Source organism: Balaenoptera ricei, chromosome 2, assembly GCF_028023285.1.
Source record: "Balaenoptera ricei isolate mBalRic1 chromosome 2, mBalRic1.hap2, whole genome shotgun sequence".
Lineage (NCBI taxonomy): Eukaryota > Metazoa > Chordata > Mammalia > Artiodactyla > Balaenopteridae > Balaenoptera > Balaenoptera ricei.
In genome coordinates, this window is record NC_082640.1 from 32,665,411 (window position 1) to 32,681,001 (window position 15,591).

Genomic DNA, 15,591 nt, shown 5'->3' on the forward strand with positions numbered 1-15,591 from the left:
GGTGGGGATAATGATATAAACTTGCAGCACTATTGATAAGAGTCTTTAAGACTCTAGCACAGCTCCAGCGCATAGGAGCAGCTCATCCACTGAAGGCCTGACTTCTTACCCTCCTCGTTCCAGGGACACTGTGACCAGAGAGAGTTGAGGGGTCAGGGGAGGGATGGGAGACAGAGGATGAAGAAAATGGAGGTGGTGGTGTTATGGGTTGAATTCCCCACCACCCAAAAAAAGATATGCCAAAGTCCTAAACCCTAGTACCTGTGACTGTGACCTTATTTGGAAATAAGGTCTTTATAGATGTGCTCAGGTAAGATGAGGTCATTAAGAGTGGGCCTAATCCAGTATGACTGGTGTCTTTATAAGACGGGGAAGTTTGGACACAGGGACAGACATACACAGAGGGAAGAGGACGCAGGGACACCCAGGGAGAACATGGCCATGTGACGATGGAGACAGAGATGGGAGATTCACTGCCACAAGCCAAGCAACGCCCAGGGCTACCAGATGCCGGAAGAGGCCCAGAAGGATCCTCCCCTAGAACCTTTGGATGGAGCATGGCCCCAGCGACACCTTAATTTCAGACTTCTGGCCTCCAGAACTATGAGAGAATAAAATTCTGTTATTTTAAGTCACCAGTCTGGGGTATTTTGTTAGGGCGGCTCTAGGAAACCAATACAGGGGGTGACTGAGCTCCATCAGGGGGTCGTTGGGTGGGGATCCTGGGAGCTAGGAGGCCAGGGAAGGACAGACTTGGCCAGCGAGCAAGAGGGCAGGCCTGGCTCACCATCTGTGTGAGCTCCTCCAGCGTGATCTGGCTGTCCCCCGGGTCGTCCTGGGTCAGAGTCCTACGGGACGAGAAAGCACAATGAGCCCCATGCGCTCGGTGCCGCCTGCCTTTGTGGCAGCCCCCTCCCTGCCCCAGCACGCAAGGACCCACGGTCTCGGCACCTCCCATCTCTCTGTCTGTGCTCTGCCATTTCTTGCACCAGGAGCCCCCTTTCCCCTTTCTTGTCACTGACTTCTTGATGGGCTGTCCTCAGGATTCAGCTCCCTGACCCTCCTGGCTGGGCAAGGTCCCCACCTAGGGCTCCCTCAGCCCCCGGGGCTTCCTGTGGTCTCAGCCTCAGGCTCCCCATGTTGGAACGGCTGTGTATATGCCTGTCCCCTGCTGCTAGACCCGCCGGGAGCCCCTGAGGGCAGAGTGATGTCCGATTTGTCCCGGTAGCTCTGGTACCCGGCACAGGGCTGGGCACGTGGTCCGTGCTCCTGCGTGCCTGTGGGGGAAAGGAGGGGAAGGACCTTCAGGACTGGAGGATCAGAGAGACCAGGAGGGGCTGGGAAGCCGTCCAAATGGGAGGGACGGAGGACGGTGGGAGGCAGCAGTGTGGGGGCCAAAGGCCCGGAGGTAGGACGCTGTCGACGGGCGGCTGAGCACAGGCGAGTGGGTCCCAAGCAGTGGTGGGGAATGAGGCTGGACCCTCAGAGTCAGGCCAACGTGCTGCACCCTCATTCTGACAGTGATCGTGAATCCCAGGGATGGGCCTGAGAGCCAGGCTGGGGCTGGGGGGACACTCAGGAGGCTGCGGGGCCTGGTTGAGTCACTGGCGCTCTCCCTCCGAGGAAGCAGTGGCTCAGAGGAATCTCACCTGCACACCCGCAGCTGGGGCTCGGTGGGTCCACCATCCACACCAGGGCCGCCCAACAGCACAGTCGGCTCATTCCCCTGCACCCCAGCAGCATCCCAAACAAGCTTTCTGACCGAGGGTGACTTTGGCCAATAGGCTCAAGGTCCCGGCACAGCCCTGCAAGACTCCCGGGGACCAGGAGGAGGAGCCTGGGGGACCTGGTGGCTGACTCTGCATGTGCGTGTGTGCGTGTGTACGTGTGCATGTGTGTGTGTGCGTGTGTACGTGTGCATGTGTGTGCGTGTGTACATGTGCGTGTGTGTGTGCGCATATGTGTACGTGTGCGTGTGTGTGTGCGTGTGTGTCTAGGGGGCGGGTACTGAAGGCAGGGAGGTGTGGAAGAGATTCTAGGACGCTGAGCCTGCAGGAACGATGGGGCCTGTAGCACGGGCCTTGGGAAAGCAAAGTGGATGGTCTGGCTGGAGGAAGACTGCAGACTGGGTTGTCGGCAGGAAAGTGGCTGCAAGTCTGGGTCAGAGACCATGACCGCAGGACAGAGAGGGGCAGCCGGAGCCAGGCAAGAGGTGAGGAGGTGAGGCCTGACCCCGAGCCCGTGCACCTGGGCAGGGCCGGAGGGCAGCCTGAGTCAGCAGGATGGGAGCGGTGGGTGGACTGGGGCCTGCGCCCGACACCCCTGAAAGACCTGCAGACGCATCAGCATGATCTCACCACAGCCTCACCACAGCCCTGGAAGTGGGTGTTGTTCGCCCATTTTACAGAGGAGAAAAATGAGGTTCAGAGAAGGGGCTGGCCCAAGGTCACACAGCGAGTCACTGTCTGAGCCAGCAGGGCTTGGACGTGGGGCCACTTGACCTCTGACCTCCACCAGGAGCAGCAGTCTGGGGCAGGAGGAAAAAGGACAGGTTTGGGGACAATTTAACTCAATTCAACAGACATTCCCTGAGCACCTAGAAACAGGGGCTTGCCAGTGCTGTTCAACAGAACCGTCCTCAACGATGGGAATGTTCTTTATGCTGCCCAGCATGGAGGCACCAGCCACCTGTGGCTCGTGTGACCAAGGAGCTGAATTTTATTAATTTATTTATTTTTAATGATATTCTTTTTTTTTTCTTTTTTTTTTTGTCTGGGTGGCATGTGGGAATCTTCCCCGACCAGGGATGGAACCCAAGCCCCTTGCAGTGAAAGCTCGGAGTCCTAACCACTAGACCGCCAGAAAGTCCCAGAACTGAATTTTCAATTTATTTAATTTTAATTAATTGAGATTTCACACCTATTTGTCACTAGTGGCTACCACGCAGGACGGCATGGGCTAGATAGGTGTTCGCAGTGGGTGTGGATGGAGAAGCAGACACCCTTCTTGCCTCAAGGGGCTCAAGGTCTGACGGGGGCAGGCAGAGGGGAGAACAACACACGGACAGCCCACTCCAGAGCCTGGCTGCCCCGAGATCCTCCCAGCACACCTGCCTGAGGCAGTCCTTCGGCCTGGGACTGTCCCTCCTCGCCTCCCTGCCTCTGGCCAGCCGTCCGGAGGCCGAGGGCAGGGCCCCACCCCAGCAGGCCGACCTCAGCCCTTACCTGATGATGTTGGCCGCAGCCTTCCGCTCCTGGGTCAGGAGCTCCGGGTCGTGCATGACCTCCTCCAGGAAGCTGATCACCTTGCATTTGAGCTCGTCGTTGGTCTCAAAGTCCTGTGGGGAAGAAGGGAGGGCGGCTGTGGCTACTGTTCCAGCTGCCCTGGGGTGGTCCCGGCCCGGCCAGAGGAGGAGGCTGAGGGTTCGACTCCTGCCCGTGGCAGGCTGCCCGCCTCATTCCCCTCTTCCCTAGCTGCCTGGCCGGGCGTCAGTGGAGCCTCCAGACCCAGAGGTAGAAGGCACTGGGCAAGATCAAGGAGCATCCCTTGATCTTGACCGCTACACCCCTGGGCCAGGCTCTGGGAGGTATCCCTGCTGTAGACAGAGGTGGAGAGCAGAGGCCCCTTGTCCCCTGGAATGTCCTAGGTCCCCTTGTAGGGGATCTGAGCAGGCCCTCCCGAGAATATCAGGGTGGCTGGTTCCTGGGGTCAGTGGCCTCGGGTTCCCAGCAGCCCGCCCCGGGGTTAGTCCCACCCACCTGAGAGTGCTTGGAGACCCAGTGGCGGAGCACATTCAGGACGCGATTGGTGGCCGCTCTGCGGATCACAAACTCCTTGTCTCCGTTCCTCTGGTCGGGGGGAAAGCCTGGCGGCACACGTGGCAGAGGCAAGAGAGGGGACGCGAGGATAAGAAACAGCACTGGCCTCTAGTCCAGACTCAGACCCCAGATCTGGGGAAGTCGGGCTGCCCCGCCTGGCTGCTGGCGGCTGGGCTATGGGCAGGGGATGAGAAAATATGTGACAACCATCCCAGGTTCTGACCAATGAGACTGGATGTCACGACTTCTCTGTGGACACAGTCCGTACACACCCGCCTCTCCCGGACCTCGGCATCTTTCAGGGGCTGCTGGAGGCGTCTGGCAGCCTCTCCAGACAGGGCCACCCTGGATCAGAGCTCTCCGGGACCCCTTCTCTGCAGGACCAATGTCGTGGCAGTGGGAGGTGGTGGGGATGGCCGAGCATCCCGTGGGCAGTGGGCTTGACTCTGAGCAGAGGTTTGGAGTAGCAGAGGGGGTGGGTGGGGAGGAAGGGGCCTCCAGGCAGGAGGCTCAGCACAGAACAAGCCCTGGGGCAGCAGGCGCTCCACATTCGAAGGGGGACAAGCCCCTGGGGCCACGGCTGTCATCAGCAGCCGTGAGCGATTCCCCCTACCTGCGCTAGCCAAGGACATCCTCCGGTACTTCTCCTTGTTTGGGGTGCCCTCGTTGGCGCCTGCAGTTGCTATGGCAAAGGCGGAGGCTGCTGACAGCGCGCTGCGGTTACCGTCCAGCTCGCGACAGGAGGTCATGACGACTCCATTATTATAAGAGAAGAGTGGGAACTCTGTGGAGAGCACGGAACCACTCCTCAGCCCCTCCTGGTCCAGCCCTCGGCTCAGGAAACCAGGGGTCCTGAGGCTAGAAGGGGCCCAAGACGGGCTGGCTGGGCTCACTGCACCCACGGCTTGTCAGGCGGTGGCAGTGGGGTCTGTTCCCCTGCTGGGGTCCCCGGGAAGGGACACGCTCATGCCATGCCATGTCACCCCAGGGCTGCCTCAGAGTAGGGAAAGCCCCTGCCCCCCTCTGCTTCTCCTGCTGAGATGAGAAGGTCCCACCAACCCTCCGCCCCTTCCATCCCTCTGCAGCTCCAAACCCTTTACCTCTTAGGCCCAGCTGGGCACAGCCCTGCTTGAGGACAGCATCGTGAGTTTTCTTACCCTTTCAGTCTATTTGGAATGAACACATAACCTGTCCAGTGTCTGACACGGATAACTCATACTGATGGTCTCCCTGGCACGGTGGGGTGGAAAGAGCACTGCACTCCGAGTCCTCACCCCCTGTACTAGCTGTGTGGCCTTGGGTAAATTACCTAACCTCTCTGAGTCAAAATAATCTCTGGATAATAGGGATATTAACACCTGCTTCAAAAGGCGGATGTAAAGATGAAAGGAGTTAACACAGATGAAAGTACTTAGTATTGCGTGAAAAGCTGTATCTTACAGAAAAACCCAAATGAATTTTTTGGCCGACCCAATATATATGCCATGGAATATCAATGCAATTAATAATAATCATTATTTTTTTAGCAGTAATAGTAGCAGAATCTCACTCCAGAAACCTTAAGCTTCAGCTTGTAAATCTCTGGAGAGCAATCCATCCTTAGGAGAAAGTAACAGCACTTATGCAGTGAGGCGCAAATGACTAACTTTAAAACTCAAAGCTGATTTCTGGAATTTGGCTGTCTGTGAGATCTGCTTCCATGTACCTGAGAGGCTGTGGTAGGCCTGCAGTGTGTCTGGGCAGTTTCTCTCTGCAGGTGGGTGACCCTGTGACTTACTGGGTCTCCTCAGAGGGCCTGGGGAGTTGGGGAGTTCGGGGTTCAGGCTGCACCTTGTATGTGGGACCAGGGGCTTTCCATAAGCTTATGCCTCACCTTTGGGTACCTCAGAGCCCCCCTGTATGTGGGGAAGTGCTTTACGGGAACCAGAGACCCAGTGGCTCCCCGAGAACCCTCCAGGGTCATGAGTCTGAGACTTGGGTGGGCATCACCACAACCTCTTGAAGACTTTTCCCTTAGATGAAAAAACAGGAATGCCCTGGCCCCGCTGCAAGGTGTCGGATGTTATTAAAGAGCCTGGCCCAGAGCCTGACATGTAGCAGCAGCTCAGGAAACACCTTCTGGACCTGGATCTTTCCATGAATGAAGCCAAATGCTGGGCCTTCCTGCCCACCTGCGTTGGGTGGGTTAGGTAGTCTTGTCTGAGGTCAGGGGAGTGATTCTGCTGAGTTGAAGAACAGGATTTACCAGCCAGTGTTGCAGCCCCCCGGGTTGTGAAGTGCAGCTGAGTTCCTGCACTTAGGAGTCACTCATAAAACAGAAGGCGTGACCCCCACTGGCCTTTCCTCAGCCTGACCCGCCGCCTTCTCCCCGCCTGGACGGCACATGTCCTCTGGAACTGACCTGTGGTTTCGGGTTGGTGGATTGTACCTGAGGAATTTTTGCTTTTGACCGATTTTGGTGTTGTTGGCGATTTGGTTGGTGATGTCTCAGTGTCACCTTCGTCACTCTGGTTTTGATCGTTATCTGACTCTTCCCTCATGCAGACTTCCGAGCCTGGGAGTAAAGAAGGAAACAATTTGATGTTTCTCAAATCGTCAATGACTTTTAAATGCGGGTCTAGAATTTAACGAGGCGAACAGAGTAGGTTTGGGATAAACCTGTTGAGGACAGTTTAACAGCTTCATTTGCCACGGGGCCCCATCAGACCTTTTACTCGCTGATGGGCCTGTCAATCTCCAAGGTGGCTTTTGCTCTGCCAGGGCTCCTCAAACCTTAATGGGCACACCTGGGGATCTTGTTAGAATGCAGATTCTGGTTCAGAGGTCTGGGGTGGGGCCCGAGAGGGGTGATGCCCACGAGGCTGGTCCGCGGACCACACTTTGAGTAGCAAGGTGCTACCCTACTCCCCGCTTTTCTGGTGTGTGTGTGAAGCATCTTAGTTAGGGTGACCGTCTAGGATATAAAATCCTGCTTTATACCTCTTGTCCCATGCACCCGGTCACTATCAAAAGTGTCCTGGTTTGGGCAGTCCCCCTAAATCTTGGGAGACTCGTGGTTTACACACTTCAGGGAAAGTGGATGAATTATATCAAAAGTTCAGCTCTGGCATGGTGAGATCTTGGTCGAAAACTCTTCACCTCTCTGGTCCTCAGTTTCTCCAACTAGAAAGTAAGTGGAGTTACACGTGACCTTTGTGAGAACCCAAAGAAAGCTATAGGTCTCCTCTTTAGAAAAGAATGTCCATATGTGTGCGTGCACAAACACACACACACACACACACACAAACTCTGGTGCACAGTTAGACAGGTTCAGGGTCGCCTGGATCACTGGTCAAGAAGCCCAGTATGAGGGGCTTCCCTGGTGGCACAGTGGTTAAGAATTCACCTGCCAATGCAAGGGACATGGGTTCGATCTCTGGTCTGGGAAGATCCCACATGCCGCGGAGCAACTAAGCCTGTGAGCCACAACTACTAAGCCCGCGCCCTAGAGCCCGCGAGCCACAGCTACTGAGCCCGCGTGCCACAACTACTGAAGCCCGCACGCCTAGAGCCCGTGCCCCACAACAAGAGATGCCATGACAATGAGAAGCCCGTGCACCGCAACGAAGAGTAGCCCCCGCTCGCCGCAACTGGAGAAAGCCCAAGCGCAGCGACGAAGATCCAACGCAGCCAAAAAATAAATAAATAAAATAAATAAATTTTTTTAAAAATTAAGAAAAAAAAAAAGAAGCCCCGTATGAGATGACTTCTCAGGACCGTCTCGCATCACATTTTATCACGCGCCAGGCCTGGACTCACTGCAGGTTGTGGCAGATGGAGTTCTGTGCCCCTTGACGTTGCCCTGTCAGGGATTCCGTCCTTTGCTCCTGAGGGACGACATCTGGGACTCTCTGGTCGGCTGTTACCTTGGTTACTACTGACTTTCGGCTGCGCATGTCCCCTATTTACTGTATGCGCCACAGTAAATGTCACTTGGTACCGCAAGCTCCTGGGGGCTTTACCCCTCCCCAGCTTTGCCCTCTGCTGGTGGTCCCGCTGACTTCCCTCTTCTCAACTCAGAGGAGAGAACTTCCGACCATCTTAAAATTTAAGGCCTCCTCCTCAAAGGCTAGGGCTTCCATCCAGCCCAGGGTTGTGTGTTCGTGTGTGTACACGCATGTGTGTATGTGTGTATGCACATGTGTGCTAACCAAGACAATGCTGGTGTCACCCAGGATGTGGCCTGACCCAACCTAAGACCAGCCAGACAATCCTCCCAACAAATGCCATTCTAGAATGGTCGGGCTTCTGAGGGCAGGGAGGGCCCAGCCTGTCCGGCATCACCTCCGGCCACTGCCCCACGCCCAGCGTTCCAGGTGTGCTGGGTTTCACGGTGTTGCCTGAACACACAACGCTTTTCCTTGCTTCTCAGTCTTGCCCACTCCATTCCCTTTGTCTAGAATGTTCTCCCTTCCTCCTGGTGACAAACCTAGATCTAATAGGTCCTCCAGGAAGCCTTCTCAGACTCTCCCGACGGCACCCCCACTCCATGCTCGGGGTCCCTCGAGCATCCCTCTAATACCACATGCACCAGGCGCCCATGTTTCCGTGTCTGGTCCTGCTCCTCAGCCACACTGTGAATCCTGGGCTGCAGGAGCCCCATCTGATGCCCTCTTCTCTCCTAGGCCCTGACTGGGGCCTGGCCCAGGACACGTCCACTGCAGAGATGGACAGATACAAGGATGCAAGAGGAAGCTGTCATCAGGGCAGCGGGAGGGACGCTCATCCCACTTCCTGGGCATCTCTGCCTGCCTCTGCCCCGCCCAGGCTCTGCACTGCCACCACCATCTGGCCAGGACCCCCCAGCCTGCCGGTGGGAGCCTGGCGGGGCTGGGCCGGCCTCAGCGGGCCCGTGAGCGAGGGGGCAGCTTGGCCCTCGCATCCACTCACTCTGCTTGCTGGGAGCTGAGAGTTCTTCGGGCTTCTCAGCGCTCATATCGCCCTCATCTGGAATCTTGCTGGCGAAGCTGCTGGACACGTAGAGCTTGCTGGTGTCCAGCGTGGCCTTGCTGAAGGGCGACATGGCCGAGTACATGCTGGTGTAGCCATTGGAGTTGCAGCTGAGGGCGGCCAGGTCCAGGGCCTTGCCGCCCGTGATGATGGGGATGTTTAGGGAGAGCTTCCGCCGGCGGCTCGGGGATGACGTCTTGGTGATGGACAGGGGCGGGGGTGAGGAGAACTTGCGGGTGGCGCGTGGCGACTTGGGGGGGTCACCGTACAGAAGCTTGTTGTTCTGGCCACTGGCGAACAAGAGCTCCAGTGACCTGTGGGGAGGGCCAGGGAGGAGATGAAAACAAACGGTCAGTGTAGGCCTGGCTGCCGGCCCGGGCCTGGGGGTCCCCTGTCTCCTGGGGGGCTCAGCGGGGCAGCTGAGCGGCTCCCTCAACCTCATGCTCCCTGACCGCCGAGCTGGTCCTCTGAGTGGGCAGGTTTGAGAGGAGGCCACGCCCAAGGGGCTGGGCAGTTAAATGGTCTGTGGCCAGGTGTCTATAGGCCCAAGTGTCCTGTTCTGGGAGGGGGCAGGGACTCTGATGGCACTGTAGGTCTGCCTGATGCTCCCTCTTTGTATCCCTCTGGTCAGCAGCAGCAGCTGACCCGTGATGCTGTGGGTCTTCCTGACCTGCAGGCTTCTGAGAAACCTCTGTCCCCCGCATGGGCTCGGTGTCACCAACACCTCTGACATCCTCCTCACCCAGGTCCAGAGAGTTTATGGATGAAGCTGAGACTCAGAGATGGGAAATGACTCATTTGATGCCTCCTGACTCTAAACCCAGTGTCCTTTCCGCCCCACCTGGGTGCTTGATCAGCCTCAGGTGTAAATTTGGGGGGCGGGAGGCTCCCCGCAGCCCCGGCCACGCTCCTACCGTCTGCAGGCAGGGCCCACAGCTCAGGTCCGGGTTGGGAACAGGTGATACATACATGATAACACAAACGGCAGCTTGCGTGCAGGGAATGTATCCAGCATGGGACAGACCTCAGCTCTTAATCCTCACGGTTGCCCCAGGGGAAAGGTGCTCATCTTCCCATTTCACAGACAGGAAACAGGCTCAGAGAGGTGAAGGGATTTGGTCAAGGCGGTAGGGCTGAGAGCTGGGATCTGAACCTGCCTCTTCCCACTACAGGCTCTGCCTGCTGGGTGGAATCCCAGGGGGTTCCCAGGTTCCGGGGGGTGACCTGCTGGATCCCTCCGGAATGATCTCGATTGGTTTTCAGGCGTGACTCCATCCTGGATGGGGCGGTTTTTCCTGCTCTCTCAGAGCCCTGGGAAGCCGGCTGCTGAGGTTTAGCAGGTAAACTGTGAGCACTTGGGCGGGGGAGGGGGACAGGGAGGGGCTGGGGGAGGGGACGGAGGTGTACTCTGGGCAGCTGGCATGCTCTGGCAGCAGAGGCGTGGGGCGGGGTGGGGGGGTGGTTAGAGTCTGCAGGCCTCCCTGCCCCCCCCCCCCCCCCTTGTATCCTGGGCTCCCATTTGGGACCAGCCCAGCCTCCAGGCGGCCCTGGGAGTTGGTGTGGCTCAGGAGCTCTGCTCCAAGCAGCCCTGGAGCCGAGGCCCCAGCCCCAGTCTCACCCGGGGGGTGGGGGAGGACTCAGCGGCGTCCAAGGCAGAGGTTCAGGCAGAAAAGGAAAGCACCAGTTGGCCCTTCTCCTTTCCTGGCAGGCCCCTCCTGGAGCAGTGAGGTTCATCAGGATCCCTGAACTTGACCTACTGCTGGGTAGCCTCAGGCAGGTCCTTCATTCCTCTGTGCCTCACCTTCCCCTCTGCTGGGTGAGGATTGATAGCTACCTTCCTCACCCATCTCAAACTGGGCTGCGGGGAGGGTCTTGCTGGGTTTGACCTGCCCCCTGGTGCCTCGTTGGTACCACCCTTGGCTGGGTAATCATCTGGCGGGATGGGGGTAAAGGTCTTTGTTCACTAAGCTGGGTCCCCAAGCAGTTGGACTGGTAAATGTTGAAGTTCTGAGGCTGGCTCTTGGGGCTGGCCCCGGGCCTCGGCCAGTCTAGCGCCTGACCCTGCCGTGTGGGATGTGCCTGCCCTTAGAATTCTAACCTGGCAGGGACCGTGGGTTCACAGTGACCCCACCAGGCTCCTCAAAGCTTGGCCGGGCTGGGGGCTGGTTAAAGCAGGGACGTGAGGAGGACAGGTGGGAAAGGATTGTAAGGGGGGCACCTCCGCCCTGCCTGTCGCCCAGACTCAGACAGGGGTGGCCATGTGGGTTCCACGAGACCGGGGCCCTGGGTTCAAGTCCCCACTTTGCCACAGACTCCCAGGAGCCCTGGGGCAAGTCTCTTGACCTTTCTGGTCCCAGTTGGCCCCCCACAGGGCTGAGCTGTGACAACGCAGGTGGAAAAGATGGCCTTGAAGCCAAGGCTAAGGTGGTCAGCCCTCCACAGGTGGAACCACGCCAAGTGTGCAGAAAGGGGGTCTCTCTCCTCTTCAGAGAAGGACGTGGTCCACGCAGAGAGGGGGTAAGATTCTCTCTGTCTCTTTCTCTCCCTCCCTTCTTCCCTTGACTCCGCCCTTCCTCTTTTTTTTCCTATGGGGAAGGTGGGGAAACCCTGTCCTGTGGAGGAGGCGACTCCCCCCACCCGCCACCAAACTCTACCCCACCCCAGGAGCCCGGGCTGGGAGATGGAGAAAGCTGGGGCTAAGCAGGAGCATCAGGCAGGTCAGCCCTCCCCCACCTCTTTGCAAAGGGCAGGCTTGGCTCCCGGGGCGGGGGTGCCCCTCATCCCCCCAGCTCGGGTTCCAGCCCGCTGCCGAGCTCCGTCTCCCTCCTGGGCCCAGAAGCTCTGCGGGTCGGCCCGGGAGGAGGAGGCCTGCCCACCTGGCGGGGATGGCGCTGATGGGCTTCCTGTAGATGGTGATGAGCTTGTCCAGGACCACGACGGCGGTGGTGAAGACGCGATAGGAGTGCAGGAAGGTGTTGAGGAAGTCGATGCTCAGGAAGCGCAGGTCCGTCAGCCTCTCCAACAGCCGCTCCACGCTGGCATACCGGATCTGCAGCACTTTGCAGGAGTTCATGGTTTTGCTGAAGCGAATGTCCACGTCATCGCAATATAAGGAGGCGTCGGACCTGAGGAGGAAGGAGGGACCGAGAAGGCACTTGGGTCTGAAGGTGTCTGAGTCTGTGGCTGTCTCCCCGACCAGGCTGCGAGCTCCCCGAGGGCTGGACCACGGCACACCCATCACTGTCTCCCCAGCGCACCAACAGCCAAGGATGGAGGGACTGATGAAGGACGGGGTGGCTTGTGACGGGAACAAGGAAAGCTTTGGAAGACTGACGTTGAGGTAAAATGGGCTGCAACTTCTTTTTCCCAATAATACCTGAAGACCTGACATTATAAAACTCTTAGAAATGCTGGATGAAATATAACAAACTTAAAAATAATGTGCTGCCAAGTTCACAAGCTATGAAGAAAATCCGTTCACACAAAAACATGGACACATATATTCAGAGCAGCGTTACTCATAATTGCCCCAAAGTAGAAACAACCCAAATGTCTATGAACTGATGAAAGGATAAACAGAATGTGATCTATCCGTACAATGGAATACTATTCAGCCATAAAAAGGAATGAAATACTGATATATGCTACAACATGGATGACTCCTGAAAACATGCTAGGTGAAAGAACCTAGTCACAAAAGTCCACACATTGTAGGATTTCATTTATATGAAATATCCAGAAGAGCCAAATCTATAGACACAGAAAGTAGAGTGGTGGTTGCCAGGGGGTAGAAATAGGGGGGAATTGGAAGTGACTGCTAATATGCATGGGGTTTCTTTTTGGGGTGATGGAAATATTCTGGAATTAGACAGTGGTGATGGTTGCACAACACAGTGAACATACTAAAATCCACTGAATTGTACACTTTCAAATGGTGAGTTTTATGTTATATGAATTATATCTCAATTAAAAAAAAAAAAAACTAGGGGCAAAAAATATACGGAAAATTTCCAGGGGCCAAAAATGAAGAGAAATTTGGAAACCAGTTGATGTTTTAGCTGCCTTTAGGGCATCTGTTGCTCTTGGAAACCAAGTGCCTTGGTTTCAATAGAGAAGTAGACCAGGCCTGGGCCTGCGGGTGGAGGGAGTTGGAGTGAGACCCCCATGTAAAGCTGGGACCCTTGAAGGGTTATAGGCTCAGTGAAAGGTGGCCTAGAAAAATCTACCCACCAGGAAAAGAAGATTGCAAGTTTTCTGTTTTAGCCCAGGCTGTGAGGGGGGAGCATGGGGAGAGTTATCAAGCTCCCTGAGAGTGTATTATTTGCCCTTCCAGTGGTTTTGGAAGACAAATACCTACTACCTTTGTGGTTTGGGAAGCCCAAAGAGTATTAGTGTGGTCACAAGATGTAATGCTCCTGGGGCAACTGGTGGAAACAAATGCAAGACCTTTCTGGAAGGGCATCTGTCAACCAGGCTCTACAAGACATTCAAAGATAACCCCCCCACTGAAAATGAGCTCACAATCCAAAATTTAAAACTACATAAGCAAGTGTCAGCAGATATGACGAATAGCTTAATTCAATCCCCAAGGGTCTAATTTTTTTTCTAAGTCTAAAAGTCCTACACATTTCTGTTACTAGCTGCTCCTGCTGCCAGCAATCTGCTGACATCTCTCCTCCCTTAGTTACAAAGAGCTACAAAGGGTGAAGATGCGACTGTCATTCCTTATAAACCTCCGGCCCCGTGCCAAGGCGGGGCAGAATTCTTAGCAGTTTATTCAACCTTCTCAGTCTTTGTAGGGGAAGGTCATCTCCTCCTTGACCTCACCTCGGCTGCTTCTTAAAGTATTAGGGTCAATTAACATAGCCTGCGTTACATCAGCTGGACTAAAAGGCAAACCCTAAGGGCTGAGCAGTCATCCTGGAGCAGATCTATCAAAGTCCTTCATCCCTGGCCAAAGTGATTTTTGCATAGGGTGGGGGTATAACCCAAGCCAGAGCCATCCAAGTCCTTTTCTGGGACCTTCCAAACTGGATCTGGTGGCAGCAAGTTCCATTCCTCTCAGGCTGCCAACACGTGAGGACAGGCGTCTGGTGGTCAACCAGACCATAGTGGGCTGAGGACCTGAGGGCTGAGCTGGGTCTAAATATCCACGGGTCTCTCTTCTTTCAGTTTGAAAAGAGACAATCCTGAAGAAACAGGAATGATTCCTTCTAAGGTAGCTTTGCTGCAAGACACAGAACATTTTAGAAAACACCTGTTTTATTTTTCACCAAGATTCAGGAGAATATATATTGCATTGACCGAACCGCAAGAAGCAACCAGGAAGAGGAAATCATCTGAGATCGGAAAGATTTCTTGGAAACGAAAGATAAGAGTGTTGAATCAGAGGACATGAATGCAAGTAACAGCAGATGAGAGACTCAGAAAATCAAATGAGTGACACAGAAGCGAACTTGAGAAATTTTCCCAGAATGCAGAGAAGGTGGAGAGGTTCAAGTGAGGAGAGAAAATGTAAGCGGCATGGAATCGACAGACAGGGATCCAGCCAGTTGACTACAAACCTCTAAAGGAAGAAGAAAAGTTGCAGAGAAGCAAAACTGAAAGACAGTGGGCAGGAGAAAGTACCTGCAGATGGGAAGGACTCAGTGGCACCATCCCTGGAGAACTGCCCTCGGCCCTTGGGTGAAAGGACTCCCTTAACTCGAGCCAGGTCCCCACCACGGGACTGCACCTTCTAGAAGGACAGTGCAACTCCTCACACACTATGGATCCCGAAGCGTCCAGCCTAGACCTGACATCTTCAGTGGTGATTATTGGACCCCTCTGGCAAGGGTTTGCTTCTAGCACCTTCTTTTTGGGCTCCTTCTGCCACTGGAGGGGGTAGAGAAAGTGAGAAAAGCCCTCCCCTTTTTTTTTTCCCAAGGGTTAATGGAATTTTTTTAAAGATTTATTTTTATTTTATTTATTTATTTATTGTTTTTAGTTTTTTTTTTTTTTTTTCAGTACCATGCAGCATGTGGGATCTTAGTTCCCCAACCGGGGATCGAACCCAAGCCCCCTGCATTGGGAGTGGGGAGTCTTAACCACTGGACCACCAGGGAAGTCCCAAGCCCTCCCTTTTCTATAAACCTCCCTTGCCCCGTTCTTCTCTGTCACAAACCTCCCAATCATTGTTGGTGATGGTGCCTCTGGCAACTCCAATGTTATGTAAACCTATTTTGGACTTTAGTTGTCCTATCTGTAAAATGGGAGGGCACACTAAAGTAGTGATAAAAACAGCTTTCATCCTGGATACCAGTTCTGCCAGACTGGGAGTAACTGCCTGGGGCTGTGTTGACCATTACAGGCTCAGCCTTAAAGACTGCCATGACCCATTAGTAATGTCTGCCACGGGTTCTGGATTCTGATCCAAATGGCTGGCTCATGTGCTAGATATTTGCCAGCCCTGCTAGAAGGGGTTTTCAGTCCCTCACAACACAAGCATCTTTTGACTGTAAATTCAGCCCTGCCTCTCTCTTTGCTCTCCCAATATTTTTTTTTTTGAGATTTTTTTTTTTTTTTGATGTGGACCGTTTTTAAAGTCTTTATTAAAATTTGTTGCAATATTGCTTCTGTTTTACATTTTGGTTTTTTGGCTGCGAGGCATGTGGGATCTTAGCTCCCTGACCAGGGATCGAACCCATATCCACTGCACTGGAAGGCGAAGTCTTAACCACTGGACCTCCAGGGAAGCCCCCCATACTTCTTGACGAAGCTCCAAGTGGCATTCCTGTCTCCCAGG

General features: G+C 54.9%; 1 protein-coding gene across 1 annotated transcript in view; it reads right to left on the reverse strand.

Annotated features, from left to right (window-relative positions):
* RASGRF1 (Ras protein specific guanine nucleotide releasing factor 1) overlaps positions 1 to 15,591 on the reverse strand; it is a 106,809-nt gene that overhangs the window by 24,202 nt on the left and 67,016 nt on the right. The window contains exons 14-20 of the mRNA XM_059915342.1: positions 11,684 to 11,932; positions 8,748 to 9,121; positions 6,247 to 6,372; positions 4,432 to 4,602; positions 3,759 to 3,865; positions 3,225 to 3,337; positions 788 to 848 (exon numbers count right to left, since the gene is read on the reverse strand). Coding sequence (XP_059771325.1) covers positions 788 to 848; positions 3,225 to 3,337; positions 3,759 to 3,865; positions 4,432 to 4,602; positions 6,247 to 6,372; positions 8,748 to 9,121; positions 11,684 to 11,932 — 1,201 coding nt within the window. The remainder of the gene's footprint in view (positions 1 to 787; positions 849 to 3,224; positions 3,338 to 3,758; positions 3,866 to 4,431; positions 4,603 to 6,246; positions 6,373 to 8,747; positions 9,122 to 11,683; positions 11,933 to 15,591) is intronic.